Source organism: Bactrocera tryoni, chromosome 5 (assembly GCF_016617805.1).
Source record: "Bactrocera tryoni isolate S06 chromosome 5, CSIRO_BtryS06_freeze2, whole genome shotgun sequence".
NCBI classification, from domain to species: Eukaryota; Metazoa; Arthropoda; class Insecta; order Diptera; family Tephritidae; genus Bactrocera; species Bactrocera tryoni.
Genome location: NC_052503.1, coordinates 42,116,603 through 42,137,568, shown reverse-complemented (window position 1 = coordinate 42,137,568; position 20,966 = coordinate 42,116,603). Strand labels below are relative to the sequence as shown.

General features: G+C 36.9%; 3 protein-coding genes across 3 annotated transcripts; 2 read left to right on the top strand and 1 right to left on the bottom strand.

Moving 5' to 3' along the window:
- The first annotated feature begins 285 nt into the window (after positions 1-285).
- Positions 286-771, top strand: LOC120778323. Its single transcript, XM_040110119.1, has 3 exons — positions 286-321; positions 385-527; positions 584-771. The coding sequence occupies exons 1-3, from the start codon at positions 286-288 to the stop codon at positions 702-704; spliced, it is 300 nt and encodes a 99-aa protein (XP_039966053.1). The 3' UTR covers positions 705-771.
- Positions 772-5,633: 4,862 nt separating this feature from the next.
- Positions 5,634-8,485, top strand: LOC120777903 (mucin-2-like). The gene is made up of 7 exons (XM_040109484.1): positions 5,634-5,703; positions 5,760-5,859; positions 5,948-6,249; positions 6,354-7,492; positions 7,550-7,906; positions 7,963-8,223; positions 8,281-8,485. The coding sequence occupies exons 1-7, from the start codon at positions 5,668-5,670 to the stop codon at positions 8,393-8,395; spliced, it is 2,310 nt and encodes a 769-aa protein (XP_039965418.1). The 5' UTR covers positions 5,634-5,667; the 3' UTR covers positions 8,396-8,485.
- A 1,877-nt stretch (positions 8,486-10,362) lies between these two features.
- LOC120778598 (cell wall protein IFF6-like) lies at positions 10,363-11,954 on the bottom strand. The gene is made up of 4 exons (XM_040110471.1): positions 11,896-11,954; positions 11,415-11,816; positions 10,717-11,327; positions 10,363-10,477 (listed from the first exon to the last, which is right to left on the bottom strand). Exons 1-4 carry the CDS (start codon positions 11,944-11,946, stop codon positions 10,363-10,365), a joined length of 1,179 nt encoding a protein of 392 aa, XP_039966405.1. The 5' UTR covers positions 11,947-11,954.
- Between the last annotated feature and the right edge of the window lie 9,012 nt (positions 11,955-20,966).

Below are 20,966 nucleotides of genomic sequence, written 5' to 3'. Positions count from 1 at the left end.
ACGCTACAATTAAGAGCTGTATAACTGTAATTACACATACCTATAGATTATGTGCCATCTGTGTTTTGATTATGAATGATTGTAGTAGTATCTGGAATGGGTAAGATTATTTGATTATTTTAGTATCTTTTATACAGATTTTCGCGTCTCATCAACAGAAATATGTGAGTGTAGGCTCGTACATACTTGTATACATATTTTATGCTTTCATTTGTGAATATATAAAAATGCGTAAAATTTTCGCATTTAGTTTATTATCAAAATTCGCGAACAACACTTGTGACCATGAATTCAACGGAGCGCTACATACTTATCTGCACAGTGGGTTCAGCTTGCTATCTTACATAATATACAATCGAAATTACTTTATACTTTTTCCGACAGATGTTATTCGTTATCGCCCTTGTAAGAGGAGTTCCTGTGGGCATTTTTCCATATAACTCGACTAGTGAAAATAACGCAGACTTTTGCACGGAAAAAGCAGCCAGCGGCTTCTTCGCCGATCCATCTGATACGGATTGCACCAGGTAAGCTGGGAAACAAGTTCTGTGCCATTAGCATTTAATAAATCATAAAATTTCAGTTACATCAATTGTTACAATGTAAACGGCGAGTGGAAGACGAAACTACTGAAATGCCCAAATGGACAATACTTTGATTCTTCATTGAGCTTCTGTAGCAGCCTTTACAATTGCTCACTTTGAAAGAAGACTGTAACAGTGACGTAATTAGACTGTGAATAATATCTAAGTCCACATTTTACTCTATAGATATGCGTAATTTATTTTATTTGATTTGTGTTAGTACAATTAAATTTTGCAACGCGTATATGATTTACATAGTTCCGTTAGGAGTACATTTTATATTATTACATAATTATTGTAAATAAATCAATACAAATATTTAAAAACATATGAAATGAAATTAACTGGTTCATATTGGCTATATAATATCCTAAATCAACAATTTTAATGGTATAAATTAGTAATTAGTCAACGAGTGCTACATGAACTCTAGCTACAGGTTAATTAGTATAGTCTAGTGCTTAACCTCATTGAGTGTTATACTACTATGAGCAAAACATAGTAAGACTCTGTTCACAATTGTAAAATTCTTGGATTTATTCTTCAAAATTTATGTCGTCTCCTTCCAAGTAATCCTGCTCGTCCCTAATACAGTTGTGCCAAAGTTTTTTCCAATCATCGACACAGTTGTTAAAGTCAATTTCCAGAACAGCCTTTAGTGCGCGTAGCTATTCACATTTAACGTCTTCAATTGACTCAAACTGGTTTTGCCGAAGCGGTCGTATGAGTTTGCTGAATAGCTAGAAGTCACACGGAGCTAAATCGGGCGAATACGGTAGTTGCGGCACGATATTGTTTGAAAGTTTTACGAAAAACTCACGAAGCATCAATGCAGTATCCGACGGTACATTATTGCGGTGCAAAAACCAAGAGTTGTCGGCCCATAATTCCGGCCACTTCTTACGAATAGCTTCGCAAAAAACGACGCATAACGCCCAAAAAGTATGCCTTGTTGACAGTTTGGGCGGTCGGAAGGAATTCGAAGAGCACCACACGTCGCTATCTTACATAATAGAATAGAAATAGAATAGAATTATAATAGAATTTCTATTCTAGAGTTCTATTCAACATAACCTTGATTTCTGATCTACTTTGACGTGATTTTTCCGCTTCGGCTCACCTTTGCCACGATATTCGGCCGATGGATCGTTTGTTTTCGGGTCGTAAGCATAGATCTAAGACTCATCGCTAAGTAATAATACGTTTCATAACATCCTGGTTGTCGAACAGCATTGTTTCACAGACGTCAACGTAACGCTGTTTATCGAGAAAATTAAGTGATTTTCGAACCCATTGTGCTTTCACTTTTCTAGGCCCAAGTGGTAAGTTGGGTAAAAATCTTAATGAAACTCAGTACCCTTATTACTTGGCCATTAAGTGATATATTATGTGGAGCCATAACTAGACCACAAATTTATCACAAAATGAGCGCAGCTCTAAGTGTGGTACCCCTCATGAAAATAAGCGGTAAAATGTTCATGGTCTAAAGCGGATTACATATATTCAAAGCCCAATGACGAAATAAAGACCTCAGTACCTAAGGTTGAGGTTTAATGTAAACCACAAACCATTTAACCAAAATATTCTCCAAAAATTATAGAAATCGGATCTTATCCTCAATAAATTGACCGAATTAACCGTTCATATATTACTAGATTCTGCAATGGGTACTCTCTTGGCATATTTCAATATTTCGGTATAAGATCACTATATCACCGGATCAACGGTGTTTTGTGTCATCCTGCAATCTTGCAAGAGCAAGAGAATCCCCTTAATAATTACCCATTCGTTGGTTGATGTTTTATTATCTTATCTTATTATCTCTCTTATATCTAATAACAGGTGATCCAAGGTACTTTTTTAATAGCCTTGAGTCGTATTGTTTGGCATTTGATCATGAAGACATACGCCAGAACAACGTTTATAAATCGGCCTACCAAGCGAGAACGGTTCGCTCTATGGGCTCTTGGAAAGTTTCAAGATGATCCGTTTTGAAGCCAAATTTTGTTCAACGGCGAGACCCATGTCTGGCATGTGGGTATGTAGACAAGCAAAATTGCCACATTTGAGACGAAGGGCAACCTGAAGAGATTGAAGCGTTGCCATTTCATCTAGAAAAAAAACAATAGTTTGGTGTGTTTTGTGGGCAAGTGGAATCATCGGTACATATCTACTCAAAAATGATATTGAGAGAACACTTCGGTGAGCAGATAATTTCATGTTTTCGGCCGCTTGATTGGCCACTAAGATCGTATGATATCATACCGTTAGAATTTTTTGCTGTGGATATATGTAAAGTTTAAAGTCTATGCAGACAATCCCGCTTCGATTCACGCTTTGGATGATAACATCACGCGTGGCATTCGGCAGTTATCAGTCGAAATGCTCGAACGGACTCAACGGAAGGACCATCTGAGACTTAACCGCGGCCAGCAATTGAAAGAAATAATCTTCAAAATTTGATGTTTCTGTGTTTTTTTCGCTAAAAAACTAGGGAACCTCGAAATGTATCACCTTTTATAGTAATTTTAACTCCTTTGGTGAGTTGATTACAATCTATCGCTTTGCAACATGTGCACTTATTTCCCCCACCTTTGATGTATGCAAATCACAGGACAGCATAATATGCTTGATTTCACCTGAACCTGGCACGTCCTTTCATGTTTTATTTGTTTTCGAAAAAAGAAAACGAAACAAGGAAGTCGCATTCATTATCATATCGTTTCATTTCTCTTCGTTCACACAAAAAGTGCCAACTTGCCTCACTTCAAAATTGTTATTGTCTTCATTTCATAACGGTATATTTCCTAGCTATTAAATTTTGAGATAGATGAGAGAGATAGTGTAGCAACCATTAAAAAAATGGAAATCCAAGAAACGTGGCGCTTATGATAATTTTGCGAACCGTCTTTGATATAATGGGTTTGGCTTAGAAGATAAGCATATGCCTTACTATCTACTTTTGCGATGTTTTGATCATATGTCTTTCATCTGAAATACAAATATATCTATATCTGAGAAGATAATATATCTTGTTTATGGTTTAAGGGGAACTAAGCAAAAAAATCAATTGGTTTCTTATTAAATTTTTTATAGGTTAGTCATTTCATATCCGTTTATCATCTAGCACGCAAATGAGCGCGAATATTTATGGCGTTGATATAATATTTTATGGCTAACTAAATATGTTATTATTTATTTAAGTGCATACCAAGATACAGTGTTGCCAGTAAAGCATTTTAATTTGTGGGGTAAAATATAGCATAAATTATAATTTTTTATACTTTTGAGCAAACATTTAGATATTTGAGAGAGTACTGAAAACTTTTCGAAAAATCAAACCAAAACCTATCCATATTTAGAATGTGAGCCCTCAATGTCTCTATTCTTCTGCCGCTTAACAGAGTAAAGTACTCGGGGTTTATTTTAGGTAATATGTAGGCTCTCATGAAAGCCAAACATTGAACAGAGATTGAGGCGATGCCGTCTCATACTGTTGGGAAAGTGGTGGCTGGCTTTTATGAAAACGTTGTTACGTCAATAAGGTTTTATCGGGTGATTGTCTTCTGAAAGGCGCTCTGAAAACCACACTACCTAAAAAGTTGTAGCGTGTGTAAAAAATAGCCATAATCGCCCACTGTGGTACATTAAGGACATAGCACCTGCAGGTATAGCTAGCAAGTGAAATCAGCTATTAAACTTAGGTACGCTAGGTATATAAGGGATTTTGTGCAGGGACACGCTGAAGATCTACACTACTTCGATCGCATTCCTGACAATCTAGATCAGCTGAATCTTCTATTGACTGCCCCTTCTCTGTTCACATATCTGCGAAAGATTTGTGAATGATAAAGTTAGCTTTTTCACTGATGGATCGAATTTAAGAAGGCGGGTAAGAGATGGAGTCTTCCGTCGGCAGCTGTTCATCAATCTAGTTTCAGGCTACCATACCACTGTAGCCCCTTTCAAGTGGAGGTGGTTGCCATCAAGTTAGCTATCAAGGAATGTATGACCTCATTAGTAATAGCAGCAAGACTTTTCCGTGTAAGACTTGGTTGCGTGCCAGGTTATAGCGGTATCGGAGGAAATTGCAAAGCCGAAGAGTTACCTTGTGTGGATCCTGATCCTAATTTCATCCGATTGGAAACGAGTCGATTTCTTGCACTCTATCGCTAGACCTATATACTTTCAGTAAGCTTGGCAAGCACTGGGTGACAACAGGTGCGACTGCGAAAGGCTCTTGCCCAGAGTGAACCATAAGAGGTCCTACGAACTACTTGCTTTTAGCAAAGTCAATTTGCAGCAATCGTAGGTGGTTGAACTAGGCACTGTTCTCAAAACGCTTTGTCTCTGAGGAGGATCTGGTGGTCCAAGTGTTGAGGATGATCTGGTAATCCACTTTTAGGAGTTTATAGGTAACACGAAGGAACAGAAGTCCAAGTGAGTGTTAATGTATTTGTTTAAGTATCGTCGCAAGTAGGGCTTGAATAAAGGTAAAGTAACCATTCTGAATTCATGTAGCACTGAAGATATTCGCTTTAAACTAATCTTTTTGGATACAATTGCAACAGAACGGCAACACCACGTACATATTGATATCTGCCTAATTATAGATAATTATCTAATCTTCACGATTGTAAATTTTTAAAATCTCGATATGAAATTTAATAACAAATATTATCTTCCTCAAGAAACATTATTTATATAGCATTTATTATTGTTGTGTAACTACATATATGTATATGCATGTAACCCGTTAGAATATCTGTGCGATCCAAGCAGATATTCTTTTTGCGATCTTTAGTTTTATGGCAACAGGTAAACATGATTTTTGGCAGCTAATAAATTAACGAGGTTGGGTCTTCGTACATCGAACTGTTATTTGGCCCGCAGAAACATACATAAACATTTATATATATATGTAACAAATAAAAAAATACATATATATCGTTCTACATATGTGTTTGTGTTTACCATGTATTGTTCTATCAGTCATTTCCCGTTGACTCTGGCTTTATCGTGTTTAAAGTTTACCAAATCAGCGGTGCAAACTCAGTCAGCATTTGTAGTTAAAGCTAACTAAATGAAGCGAATAAGTGAAGTCACTTTCTTTCTTGTGGTAAGTAAGTTCAATGGTGTCCTGAGAAACTTCGATGCACTTCCTTTTTTTACTAGGCACTCGCGTTTGGTGGCGTGCATGGCGAGTGCGATAAGTGCAACACTAATAATCCTGTAGCTTGTCACAGCGAAACGGTCTATTCACTCTGCATTAATGGTAATTTTATTTTGTTATATTTTGCATTCTTATAATGCAGTAACTAATTTGATTACTAACTGGTCCATTTTAATTAAAATTAAATCAGATCAACCAACCATGAATTTCGTCACATGCCCCACAGATTATATATGTACAAGCGATGTGTATGTTTGTTATCCAAGCAATTCGTCAGTCGCAAGTTGCACTAATTCAACTATCGACGAATCATCTCAATGCGGCATTTGCGCATCCAGGAACAATTTGTATGCGTGCCTTAATGAAACGACCATTGCGTTCTGCTTTACAGATGGTGTGCCACATTATGAGTCACTTTCGTATTGTCCAGCGGGAACTGTCTGCGATTTGAATGCGGAAAGTGGATTTTGTACAGCCGCGACAAAAGCTACGGTACGTCAAAATATGAATTTTAATTTTTTTTCTGGTTAACAATTACAGTATAAAATCAATGATTTCAATGCACTGGGTTATATAATTCTTGTTTAAATCCGCAGCCAAGTTGCAGACAAAGTCAATGGACTACCCCGGAACCCACCACTACAACGACTTCTGCATCTACTAGCGATACGACTCCTGTAGCCACCACTACAACAACTCCGGTACCTAGTACTACAACAACTCCGATACCTAGCACTACAACAACTTCTGTATCCACCACTACAACAACTCCTGTACCTACCAGTACAACAACCCCAGTACCCTCCAGTACAACGACTGCTGCACCCACCACTACAACAACTTCTGTATCCACTACTACAACGACCCCTGTACCCACCACTACAACGACTCCAGTAGCCACCACTACAACAACTCCTGTACCTACTACTACAACGACCCCTGCACCTACCACTACAGCAACAACTATATCCACTACCACAACAACTCCAGTACCCACCACTACAACAACACCTATATTCACTACCACAACAACTCCAGTACCCACCACTACAACGACCGCTGCATCCACCACTACAACAACCCCTGCACCCGCCACTACAACGACCCCTGCACCTACCACTACAACAACTCCTGTATCTACGACTACAACGACCCCTGCACCTACTACTACAACGACTCCTGCACCCACCACTACAACAACCCCTGCACCTACCACTACAACAACCCCTGCACCTACCACTACAACGACTCCCGCACCTACTACTACAACGACCCCTGCACCCACCACTACAACAACCCCTGCACCTACCACTACAACAACTCCAGTACCCACCACAACAACGACTCCAGTAGCCACCACTACAACAACTCCTGTACCCACCACTACAACAACTCCAGTACCCACAACTACAACGACCGCTGCACCCACCACTACAACAACCCCTGCACCCACCACTACAACGACCCCTGCACCCACCACTACAACAACCCCTGCACCCACTACTACAACGACCTCTGCACCCACCACTACAACAACCCCTGCACCTGCCACTACAACGACTCCCGCACCTACTACTACAACGACCCCTGCACCCACCACTACAACAACTACTGTTGCCACCACTACAACAACTCCGGCTACAACCACTGAACACGATCTTACTCCTGCGGAAATTTGCGAAAATTATGGCTCATCGGGTACCATTGCTTACCCTAGTGATCTTACGTGTAAAATGTAAACATTTTAATTTTGTGTTTTTTTGTAGCAATCAAACAAGTTTCGAAATTTTAGGTCTATTCAGTGTAGCGTAACCAATAATGTTTGGAGTGCAGTCGTGCATACATGTCCTACGAATCAGTGGTTTGATCCTACTTTAAAGTTTTGTACCACAACATATAGTTGCCCCACTCAGAGTACTTCAACAACGACAACCACTACAACGGCTACTGTAGCCACGACTACAACAACTCCTGTACCCACCACTACAACGACTCTTGCACCTACCACTACAACCACTACTGTACCCACCACTACAACAACTCTGGAATCGACCACGACCACTGAACACGATCTTACTCCTGCCGAAATTTGCGAAAATTACGGCGCATCGGGTACCATTGCATATCCTGATGATCTCACGTGTAAAATGTAAACAATATAATTTTGTGTTTTTTGTAGCAATCAAACGAGTTTCGAAATTTTAGGTCTATTCAGTGTAGCGTAACCAATAATGTTTGGAGTGCAGTCGTGCATACATGTCCTACGAATCAGTGGTTTGATCCTACTTTAAAATTTTGTACCACAACATATAGTTGTCCCACTCAGACAACTATGGCAACGACAATAACAACCACAACACCAGATCCAACCACAACTACTTCGGCTCCACTTACTCTGGAGGAAATATGCCAAGACCACGGCACGGCAGATACAATTGCTGCACCCAATGATACGACGTGTACAAAGTAAGCAACTTGAATATTCTCCAAATTTATAGCTTGAGTGATTTAATAAAATTGCAGATACATCGTCTGTTCGAAGCCTGGGGCTAGTTGGATTGCTCAGGAGTATACTTGTAAGGTTGCCTTTGATCCGACTACAAAAAAATGTAGCACTACATATGTCTGTCCAACGTAGAGGTATCGGCGCACTTAAGAGCGCCTCTTGCAGAAATTGATTCACATAATAGAAATTGTAAAATAAGTTTTATGAAATTCTTACTTTCTGTTCAACTTTGTAAATTTCACGACAAGAATCACATTCATTTACATGAATAAACGTAATACCTAAGCACATAAGGTAAATTAAATTTTCATTCAATAGGAATATATAGTAGGTAGGTATGAGACTAAGACGGTTACAAATAGTAGCTTGAGTAATAACAAGAAAAAAGTGAACTTCTTTTACTCTTCAGAAATACAAAAGAACCTGATTTTGATAGGCCAGTTTGTATGACAGCTATATGCTATAGTGACTCGATCTAAACACGATCTGTCAACCAGTTCGTTTACAGCAACTGCTTAAGTCGATAAACCTCAGTGCGTGGCGATTTTTACAAAGGATAAAAATATCGAACCAAGAATTTGTCCGAAATTTGGATTTCAAATCAAATTTTGTCTGTGTAATCGTTGTGAATGTTGGAAATGGTTTACGGTGATTCAGTTTTATTAAATACACAAGTCTATGAGTTGTACAAAGCCTTAATAGACGGTCGAGAGACCGTTGAAGACATGCCGCATTCTGGACGATCTTCGACCTCTTCAACTGATGAGAATATTAAAAAAATGAAGTATTTAGTACCTAAAAATCGTTAGGCAGGTGTTATAGAGATGGCAAGAGAGCTCGACATCTCTCGATAATCAGTTCGAATGATTTTGGTGGATATTTTGTGTTGAAACGCGTTCTTGCTCAACTCGTCCCGATAAAGTTGAACTTTTTTCAAAATGAGTACCGTAAGATCTCTTTGGACATGCTTGATAGTGCGAATTACGATCCCATATTGATGAAGAGCATTATAACTGCCCATGAGACATGGATTTAAGAGTTTGACATGCCACCAAGTCAACAATAATCGGAATGGTAGGAAAAAACGTGCCGAAACCAAAAAAAAAATACGTCTTAGCCGCCAAAAATCGTGGTTATGCTCATTATACTTTTACCGATATACGTAGTTTGGTGCATCATGAATTTGTTCTGGAAGGACACACGGTCAATAAGGAGTTTTATTTGGCCGTATTGAGGCGTTTGCGCAAGACATCCATCGAAAACGGTCGGAATTGTGGAAGAACTATTCATGGGTTTTACAGAATGTTAATGTACCATCGAATTGCGCTACTATTGTGACCGAATTTAAACCCAAAAACGCAATAATACCATCGATCAACCAGAGCATTCACCAGATTTGGTTCTATGTGATTTGTTCTTGTTCCCTAAACTGAAATTAATGCACCATGGAATCCGTTTTCAGTTGATTAAGGAAATGAAACAAAATTCGCTGAAGGAGCTGGAGACCATCCTAGAAAATGCTTATGAAACCTGTTTCGAGGACTGGAAAAAGCGTTGGGGTAAGTGTATTACATCTGGCGGGTATCACTTTGACGGCGACAAAATAAATATTGATGAATAGTTAAATATTTTGTGTTTTATTTACAATTTCTGGGTATTAGTCTATCTGGAGAGGGCTAATCGTATATTATAAGTGAGCCACGATGTTTCTAACTCCCAAAAGTAAAAGTTGGAGACCCCATTCTTTAGCATATATTAATATAAATAATCAGCTTGTTGAACTGAGTCGATTTAGCTATTCCTGTCTGTCTTTCCGTCTATCTATCCGATGTATATACGAGAACTAGTCTATTATATCATATAGCTGTCATTTAAACTGACCGTTCAAATTCAAGAAAAATATCTTTTTATACCTTTCCATGCCATAAAAGCTTTATCTTCCAACTTCACATGCTTATTGACATGTGTAGAATACTTACTCAAGCGCAATTTATAAAATTCATAAGTCAATAAACTTTAAATTATTTTATTGTTTATTACAAATGACCTTTAAAAAAAGTTTAAAACCTTTTTTTGATTATCTCAAGTCAAATGAGGTATTAGCAATCATCCGGACGTACCGTTTGACATGCTTGAGTGGCAGCATTAAAATAGTATTGGCAGGTGTACTGATAGCCTAAGTATTGACCAGAAAGCCGGTAGCAGTAAATATATCTAAAGAAGAAATACAATTTGATGATGAAAAATTAATTACAGAAGAAACAAATATGGTTAAGTGAATTTTCAAGCAAATTTCGGCTGATCAAAGTCAATAATATTCATATCAAGATTTGTCTTGGAATATAACTAAAATACTAAATACTTAGAAAATGTCGTAGAGTCATCATCTATCATCAGAATATGAACTGAGCCATTAGAGATATAAGTTAAGAATTGCTTTGTGATATACACACCTGGCACATGTTGTGTCACCCTCTTGTCTAAATTTGCCTGTTTGGGCCTTTTCAGCACAAAATGTGTTGGCATCTACAGGGGCCTGAGTTGAAACTGTTGTTGAAACGGTTGTTGTCCTGGTTGTTGATTCGGTTGTTGATTCGGTTGTTGTATCAGTTGTAGTATGGGTTGTAGTATCCGTTGTTGTAGTACCCGTTGTTGTAGTACCCGTTGTTGTAGCAGTTGATGTTTCCGTTGTTTTATCGGTTGTGGAGTCAGTTGTTGTATCGGTTGTTGAGTCCGTTGTCGTATCAGTTGTTGCATCGGTTGTAGTATCTGTGGTTGTAGCAGTAGTTGTATCAGTTGTAGAGTCGGTTGTCGTATCAGTTGTTGTATCTGTAGTTGATTCAGTTGTTGATTCAGTTGTTGTATCGGTTGTAGTATCTGTGGTTGTAGCAGTTGTTGTATCTGTAGTTGAATCAGTTGTTGTATCGGTTGTAGAGTCGGTTGTCGTATCAGTTGTTGTATCTGTAGTTGAATCAGTTGTTGTTTCGGTTGTTGAGTCGCTTATAGTATCCGTTGTTGTATCTGTTGTTGCATCGGTTGTTGTATCGTCAATTGTGCACGATGGCTACAAAAAATAAGGAGCGAGTCCGATGACGTTTGCATAGCAATAATAAAAACCATCTATTACCATTACAAAGAAATTTATACTCACATTTACGGTTTGCGCAGACGAACAAATTTGAGGGTTATTCAAATCACATACATATCCCAAGGGACAGTAATCAATGGAACTCGGATCTGGTGTCTGGCCATTATAGCAAATGGCATAGATGGCTTCGTCGAGACAGGCGAAATTCTTCTGCGCAGATGCGCATGTTCCACATTGCTCCTCATAGCAAACGGGCAGAGCGCCCTGGGCGGTGGCCTGACATATAGCCGCGTTAGCTGTGCAAACCATGCCTGTAGGACAGGGCGTAGACACATTAATTTGCGTACCGTCCACACAAATAGCAAAGTTCTGCTCGTCCAGACAAGCCGCCTCACTCGCAAAACACTCGTTGCATTGCCCGGTAAGAGCTGCATGGCCGAAGTGTTCATTTGTGATGAGGAGTAGCTGCAATTGAAATGACACCGAATTGCATAAAAAAGTACTTTCAGCTCAGCGCATGCACACACATAAATACTTAACTAACATTTGTCAGCACGACCATAAGTAAACGCTTAGAGTTCACGTGGTAGAACATTTTATTTCGCGTCTGCCGTAATAGCTTGCTTAGCGTGTAACTTAAGTTTTCTATCTGTTTTGGACTTCTCCTAATGCTCATCTTTTTCAACAACGCCAATCAATTATATTCGTTTATATTGTTTGCTAATATTTACGATAGTGTGCAAATTCAGCGGTTACAAAGGAAAGGCGCTTTGGGCCGTGCTTCTCCGCCCGTATCAATCACTTTACGTATTAAGGGGGTATTGCAGTCTAATAATTTCAAATTATCGAAAATATTTTTTTTCTTAATTTGAGATCCTAATTATTCAAAAGTATCTGCCTGTAAGGAATTCGCAAAATTCAAAATTTTTTCCGAAGTTACAGCTGTTTTTGTGTTGTGGCAACTGCAGCGGTTTAGCGTACGACAAAACTTTAAGGGTTATATGAGTTTACGGGTTTCAGAAATTTTATTTATTGTCTTTTTAAATTTTAAAATACCTTTAGAATATTGTTCTAAATTTTTAAGTTAATCTGAGTAATAGTTTCGGATATACAGCCCTGAGTACTTGTGAGCTCGAGTTTAGCTAAGCGCCGTCTTTCAACGCGTTTTTCTCGAAACTGTGTTTTTGAAGTCGGTTGGTAAGATTTATCGAGAACTACTGAATCGATCTTCATGAAATTTTGCACAGATCTTTGAGATACTATTCTTAAAGACTTTTCTTTTTTTCGTTCATAATTATTTGAAAAAAAATGTAGCGAAATTTACACTGAAATTTTAATTTTTTTTTTGTTAAAATTTCTGCCAAAAAAGTTTTAACTAAAACACGTATTTTTTCACTTTAGATGATCCTGTAAGGAGTTATCTTGCCAATGTGGGCGCATCTTTTTCCGAGGGGTCACCGGAATTGCCCGAGTTTAAAATATTTTCTTACAAAAATTTCAGAATTTCTTTGTTAATAGTGTATGTTTGTAACAACAAAAAATTCTAATAAAATATTTAATTTTTATACGAGAAAAAAAGGGTTAAAAAAGGCTATTGTTTACCCGAGGAAACCCATGTAACCCTTTAACACTTAGAATAACTCTTAGTATAGTTTCGGCTTTGCTTGTAAACTACCTCTAATTGACAACAACACTTAATTTTATATATTGTCATTTACGGTTTTGAACATGCGATCTATCGCTTGTCACTCACACACTCGACATACTCCGCCTTTTAAAGTTGCCCCGGAAAGGTATTGAGCTAAAAAACTGATTTCACATAATAATATATGCCAGATATAAAGATAAGAACACATTTGTTCTTGTTAATTTTCGGCACAAATATTCAGATAAAATAGATATTCTCAAACACAATATAAATACTTGTTTACTCTTCTCCATTTAATCGGTTGAATCGTAAAAGAAATCATTAAAATGGCGTGTGAAAATAAACACAAATAAATATTATTTTCAAGTTTATTTACTTAGTCTGATTTCCTTTAACACATTCATATATTTTATTGTTCCCATGCCAAATTTTTTGTTGTATTACTTTTATGTGTGTGTTAGAGAATGACATACGGTAAAATTTTTATGGTGTTGCGGAAGTACCACCGTGAGTTATGTGTACTGTAGGCGTCTTTGGAATAGCCCTCGATTGAGTTCATTGTAAGTGATTCATATTATTAATTTGAATTTTATTATTTTTATGAAACATTTTTATTGGATAAAGATGAAAGCAACTTGGACTTATTTGGGTTTCTAATTAGTTTGTGGTATATGTAAATTATTCGCCATACTTACATACATAGTATGACTAAGAGGGCTTGAATGATACCCGAATATAAACACATAATATTTCAATGCCAAAAAAACTACAGAAATCGATACGAAATATTCGCGATAACAACCCAGAGGAAGCTGAAAACCAACTTTATCCATTTTTGGTACGAAATCACTTTATACTAAGCACAGCTGAGAAGAAATATGTTGTGCTCATGACGCTTAGTGTATCTTTATATAAGTATGTATTAGCAATGAAATGCGACAAATCATAATTTCGAGAGGTGTGAAGGCATACAGTACAGTTTTTTACTTCGAGGTTGATGTTCAACTTCAACAAAACAAAAACAGTGATTCCATTAAAATCGGTGGTACCGGACTCTTGTTTGTGATATGGAAGTATGAAATAAAATGGGTCGAACTAAAAGTTTCTGTTTGTATTTTTATGTTTGAAGTGTGTTATTTTTCGTGACTATTAACCTATTAACCTATTGCCCTGTTTTAAATTATTTATGTTTTTGTGTTCCGCAACCATTTTTTTTATTGATAACCAAATTTATGTTCTCATAGTTTAGCTCCAGCACATAGTTGGTTCCTTGCTATCAGTCTATAGCGCTTTATGGCTTCCTGCAAATTTAACCCGAACTGACAAAAAAATAAACAATTTCATGTATTTTAAAGCAAATGTTTATTACTGCCCTCAAACTAGACTCGTGAGGCATACACTTGTTATAAGCCTCGTCGGGGAGTGCCTTCAGTGAATTTTGTTTATTTCCGGCTAATTTTTGAAAGCGCTCTTCGCTAGATTGTTGGATATTTTCGATGTTATATTCATGAAACCACCACTCGTCACCAGTAATGCTGCGTTCGATGAATGTGTGACTTTGTCAATCACTTTTTAGCTAAGGAGTTTAGCATTGACACTTTTTATACCTAAAACAATAACCAAAATATGTTGAGTCGTTACATAAGATATGCTGAGATCCTCTGCTATCTTTCTGATGTCAACAACAACGATTTTCAAGCATTGTTTTTTGTTTTGTTCGGCGTTATCATCATTAAAAGAGGTGGATGGACGACTCGTATCAGGTAAATTTTAGATTAATTCACGATCTTTCCTGAATACTTTGTGTAACTCAAGATTTGCAACATTTTCCACGATTTGGTGATTCCATTGGAAACATAAAATTTGAAATAAACTCGATGTTATCACTTTTTCATGGTAAATATCGGCAGACAAATTTTTCGCGTCATAAACAAACCGATGTCAAACAGATGCTATCTAACATATTGAGATCAAACTTTACAGGAACATAAACATTTTTTTATCGATTCGGTTCGGAAAATAACCCAGCTCGCCTTTTACACAATTGACTTATGCATACTAGTGTATAATAACGGTAATAAAAATAAATAAATTGGCGAAATTGGCGCGAACATTTTAGGTGAATTAACATATCTCAGCAACCGCGCCACAAATTTGAATCAAATTCTAGAATGATATTCTAATATTTCGGTTTGACAATTGCGGCGACACTCCATGTACCAATTGCATTATAAAGTCTTCTCTTTAAAATATAAATCAAGCATAGTTGCAGATATTGGAATAAATCTTTTCTCAAATGGTGTGTAGGGAAATGGACGAAATTACATTATAAAGCCTGCTTGAGTCTCTCCTTAACAATTGTTGACTATTTACAGGCAATATCAGTGAAGATAGTTGTGAGATATTTCTATCAGCCTAATTTTGCATTTCTATACTCCAGCACCATGTTGCTACATGACGGTTGTAGGTATCACTTAAAACTAATTGATTTGGATATAATGTATGTAAGCTTATTTACATACATATATATAAATGATCAGGGTAACAAGGCGAGTTGGAATTGTCTGTCTAGTACAGCGGCTGGCGTACGCCGTTAGTTCTGCCTTCTCCAGAATGGATAAGGAAGCGAAGCAAATAGGTCTGGTAGGGAACGTGGACAAGACGAAATATCTGCTGTCATCAAACAAACAGTCGTCGCACTCGCGACTTGGCTCCCACGTCGCTTTTGACAGTCATAACTTCGAGGTCTTGATAATTTGGTCTATCTTGGTAGCAGTATCAACAACACCAACAATGTCAGCCTGGAAATCCAACGCAGAATAACTCTTGACCAAAGGTGCTACTTCGGACAAAGTAAGCAATTGAGAAGTAAAGTTCTCTCTCGACGAACAAAAACCAAACTCTACAGGTCACTCATTATTCCCGTCCTGCTATATATTGCAGAGGCATGGACGATGATAACATCTGATGAGCCGCCGTTATGAGTTTTTGAGAGAAAGGTTCTGCAAACGAAACGGAACGAAATCTGCAATTGGCGTCACAAGGATGAAACCACTGACGCGCTGTTGTTAACTCGGATATAAGCGTGTAAGAGGAGTCTACGCCAGTAAAGGAGAAAAAGGAATTAAGATATAAAACTCTAATTTGGCACAAGGGATTGTAGTAGCAAGAGGCAGCTGTGGACAAAAAATTTAAAAAAGTGGGCGTGGCACCGAACTCTAATAAGTTTAACTAAAGCCACAACAAACGAATTCGCTAGCGCAAATATTATAAAAACTCCTACCGGCAGTGTGAAAATGGATGAAATCGAATGAGAACCCCGCTTACTCCCCATACAACGGTACTGTTAAAAACTATTAAAAACGCAATAAATCCGTAACTAAATACGCCAAAGACATTCAATTTTATCGCGAAATGGTATGATAGGGCTTTAATGGAGCCTTGGTCAATGTTGGACAATAGGCGTGGCACCGCCCACTTTTAGGTGAAAATACATATTTCGAGTTCCAATCGATCGGTTTCAACCAAGTTAAGTGGGTAGGATTTTTCTGACTGTATAGTAGAAAGATATTCGAACTTCCGGGTATCATAACAAAATTCAAAGAGCGTGATTTTCTTACAACGGTATATATTTGCGCTTATAACGAATAAAATCTTGAGAAAATTCGCCCTAGACCCCAATAACTAACATGTCTTATGTACCTGAAGGTACTTCCTTAGCTTTGGTCCTGACACGTTGCAAGAGTATGAAATGTTCGGTTATACCTGAACTTAGCTCTTGCTTACTTGTGTACTTGTAATATTGTCTGGTTTAAAAAAATTGTTTTCGAAATACTTATAATTATTCTAGTAGGCTTTATGATGAAAATTTCACTCAATGTGTAAGTTACTTTCATGAAAATATGTTCTGAAGCATCATCGGTCCATGTTTCTTCAAAAATGATGCAGGTGAGAACGTAACCGGCAATGGCGACTGTTATCGCGCCACGATAACCGAGTATTTGATGCCTGAAATGGAAGCTTGCGATCTCGACGACATTTCGTTTCAACAAGATTGCGCCACTTCCCACACATTGCATTAAACAATGTATTTATTGTGAAAACACTTCGGTGAGCAGATAATTTCACGTTTTGGGCCGGTCGATCGGCCACCAAGATCGTATGATATCACACCGTTAGACTTTTTCTTGTGGGGATATGTAAAGTCTAAAGTCTATGTAGACAATCCCGTTTCAGTTCAGGCTTTTGAGCAAAACATCACGCAAATCGTTCGACAGTTGACTGTCGAAATGCTTGAACGACTCACCCAAAATTGAACTCAATGGATGGAATGAAATCGTATACATCTATGAGAGATTAGTGTACAGTGTCTAACAATTTTGTTTCTCAATTTCATTGAAATAAATTTAGAAGGATTGTCAGTCCTGCAGTCAGCTACAGAAATGCTGACTGTATTCTTTATCTGTGCAGTTCTTTGACACATGGAAACATGATGTGGTTTTTATATGAAAAGCGGTATTTATCTTAAAGCATATTTTACATTTTTGTTAAATAAAAGTATGAATTTTCGAACATTTAATCGCTTAAAATTTACCATCCAGCAATTATCTATAACATTTAATTTAAGCAAAATATAATCGAGTATTTGTATAACATTACATGAACATCAATCATCATCGTTTACCATACTAGCATGACTTCGATTTTTGTCTCTGTGGTTATAAGATTGTGACGTCAAGAGATGTGCAGAGACAATCGTAAACAGTGACAGACTGAAAGTCACGTATTTATTTCTATAACGGCGAATTGATTATTTTTATGTGTACACTGAATAAGTAACTGTACATACATATATACACCATTTATATGTATACATCAATATTCGCACATTTGGGACGATGAGAAAATTTTGCGTCTGGAATATTTATTAAACAAGAAAAAAAGTTAACTTCGGAAGCTTGAGTACTCTTCACAAGTAAAATGTACAAGTATAATAACTCTATTTTGGTCATTCCATTTGTATGGCAGCTATACGAGTATGCTATAGTGGTCCGACGTCGGCTCATCAAATGAGCAGTTTCTTGGGAAGAAAAGGACGTGTGTAAAATTTCAGAACGATATCTTAAAAGATGAGAGACTAGGTTGCGTATATACAGTCAGACAGACGAATAGATTACGAACGTGGTTAAATCCACATAGTTCATCACGCTGATCATTTATGTATAGTATATATATATATATCTTTTTTATAGGGTTTCCGACGTTTTCTTCTAGGTGTTACAAACCTCGTGGCGAACATTATATACATAGTACCCTGTTGAGGGCATGAAGAGTATCTGGTAACGTTTTCAAAATACAGCGGTGTGAACTCTTAATATACATACATAATTACAAAACTGAAGTGGAAGAAGTCCAGCATAAAATTGATAAATTTAGAGCATTCTCTTACAAAATGTTGTATGCTAATCCATCTATAAGATAGAGGATCTCACATATGCATCTATCATAAGTTTTTATCCAAAGTATGATGTAAAATGTTAATTTTTAGTACAGGTCAAATTAATGAAGAATATGAGTAAAAATATACAATCAGAAAATACTCTAATGAAGCTATAACTGTGAAGGCCATTACTGAACGATTTAGAGCACGAGCGGAAGTCATCATCGGAATTGCTGAAATCAAGAGGGAGGTCTGTATGTAATTCGTCTTCACTTTTTGATACGAACTGGCGCGATTTACCCGGCATAATGCGCAAAACCGAAGTCTTTAGATAAAAGAATTAAGTTTCATACAAACTGCTTGAAATAAGTAGAGAGAAAAACACTTCATTTTCATGCATGCCTTTTTATATCAGCTGCTGGATGACTATTTGTGTGACATTGTCCCTCTTCGCCGCACAAGTGGAAATAAATAAGCACATATCATTAACCAACTAATATAATATAACATATAGCAGTTTATGCATTGACCTAGATTCCTTTTTGACTAACCACTGTGTTGACTAGTCGAGCATATCACGCCTAGGATGGCGATTTGCCTTGTACATATTTGTTGTTGTATGTGTATGCATGTATCTATAATATATTATAATTATCGTATGTGCTCAATAATAAATACATTTCCCTATTATATATATATATATATATATACATATATATACATATATGTGTGTTATGTGTGTGCCTATATAAATAAAACAGCATAAAAATGCCCTTGGTTACATCCGAATAATATAAGAGTCGAAGAAGAAATCTACAGGAAAACAAGCATTCAGTTGGCACACACGTACATATCATACCTTTTTCAAGTAATGTGGTACTAGACATATTTTTATATCAGTGCAAGTAAATATTAAGTGCGTATTTTTGCTCCAATAAACAACATTTTGCGCAGTACCTTTGCCATTTTTAGCGCACGATTAGGCCTTGATTCTTATTAGCACTCATAATAAAGCTTAGAGTTGCCAGTTAACCCTTTTTACAGTTCTTGCGACAGTATGAAAAATATGAAATCGGATAATACCATATGACGATTTCGTTAACAATTACTAAAATTGCGATGAATCAATAACTAATAATAATTATGAAGCCTGACCCTTTAATATCTTCAATGTACATATGTATTCCTAAACTACTATAGCTAGAACAAGCAAATTTGCTCAGCGTAAATTTTTTAAGAATTACCAACAGTGTGAAAATCGATTAAATCGGAAGATAACTCCGATGACCCGGTTAAAAACCACTAAAGCAACTGCGCAAAAAATTAATAACTAATTACGCTAGAGACATTAAATTTTACCTCCGAGATGGCATGAGAAAGCTTCGTGCCTACATCACAGCATAAAAATGGGCGAAATCGGACTACAACCACGCCTACTTCCCACAAAAAATTCTTTTCACTTTTCCAGTTTCAATCAAGACCAAGACAAGTGTGCCAGATTGCGACCAAAAATTGTCTAAATCCAACGAGAACTGTTCAGGCCCCTACGTACCGTATATGTGGACCACAATATCTACAAGTATAGTTGACTTTTGACTCCAAATTTCGTTCAATGTGTGAGATATGCAATTGAAACTCAGTCAGAATCTTTTTCTGACTAGAGTAATTCTGTGTACCAAAAATGGGCTGTATCCGGTCAATATTTTTAATTTTTTTTTCGCTAAGCCCCATATACATACCTAATGTAAAGATTTTCGAACTTCCAGGTGACTATTTCTTGGATATATCGGCCAATATTTGAGTTATCACAATGAAAATTACAGAACATGTTTTACTCATAGGAGTATATCTTTGTGCCTAAAATAGATATAATTGGATACAATTGGGTGAAAACTTGACCTACCCCCCATATAACTATTACCCGGATTTTTGAAGATCCGCCTGACTTTGCTCCATATAATTGGTGATTGTATGTAAGGTATCTTTGTGAAACCCAGAGATAACTTTTTTAGTATGTGGCATATTAATAGTCTGTAGTATTGACAAAAAGAGATAAAATCGGGTCGATACTACCCCAACTCCCATATATGTATTAACGATTTTCGTTTTTCTAACAGCTCTTATTACTAATATGTCGGTCAGTGTATGACTTATATAGAGTATATGTATATTAGGGTGCATCAAAAAAAACTTTGGATTTTTTTTTCAACTCTTACCCCCTCAAATGTTAGGATTGACAATCAAAAAATCCTCCCTCAAGCCAGGTGCTGTAGCTTAACTCTAAGAGGTCGCTATTTTTTTTTAGGTTTCTATATAATTACCATAGGAATTTTCGTTTTTTCATTCAAACTAAAATTTCACCAACTAATTTTTGTTTCTCAAAAACAACCATCACATATTCATAAAGTTCACTTTTCAAAGTTTAAAAATTGCTGCGAATAATAATTTTTTTGTTAAGTTTGAAAAGCCAACTTTTGTTAAAATAACCACACGAATATAGTTATCAACTTAATATATTTTTGTGTTA

Coding starts and splice junctions, on each gene's coding strand:
- LOC120777903 (XM_040109484.1), top strand. CDS start 5,668: ATGAAGCGAATAAGTGAAGTCACTTTCTTTCTTGTG. Junction 5,860..5,947: donor CTATTCACTCTGCATTAATG/GTAATTTTATTT, acceptor AAATTAAATCAG/ATCAACCAACCATGAATTTC. Junction 6,250..6,353: donor CAGCCGCGACAAAAGCTACG/GTACGTCAAAAT, acceptor TTAAATCCGCAG/CCAAGTTGCAGACAAAGTCA.
- LOC120778323 (XM_040110119.1), top strand. CDS start 286: ATGAATTCAACGGAGCGCTACATACTTATCTGCACA. Junction 322..384: donor GCTACATACTTATCTGCACA/GTGGGTTCAGCT, acceptor TTTTTCCGACAG/ATGTTATTCGTTATCGCCCT. Junction 528..583: donor TCTGATACGGATTGCACCAG/GTAAGCTGGGAA, acceptor ATAAAATTTCAG/TTACATCAATTGTTACAATG.
- LOC120778598 (XM_040110471.1), bottom strand. CDS start 11,946: ATGTTCTACCACGTGAACTCTAAGCGTTTACTTATGGTCGTGCTGACA. Junction 11,328..11,414: donor CGTCTGCGCAAACCGTAAAT/GTGAGTATAAAT, acceptor TATTTTTTGTAG/CCATCGTGCACAATTGACGA. Junction 10,478..10,716: donor GGTGACACAACATGTGCCAG/GTGTGTATATCA, acceptor TTTCTTCTTTAG/ATATATTTACTGCTACCGGC.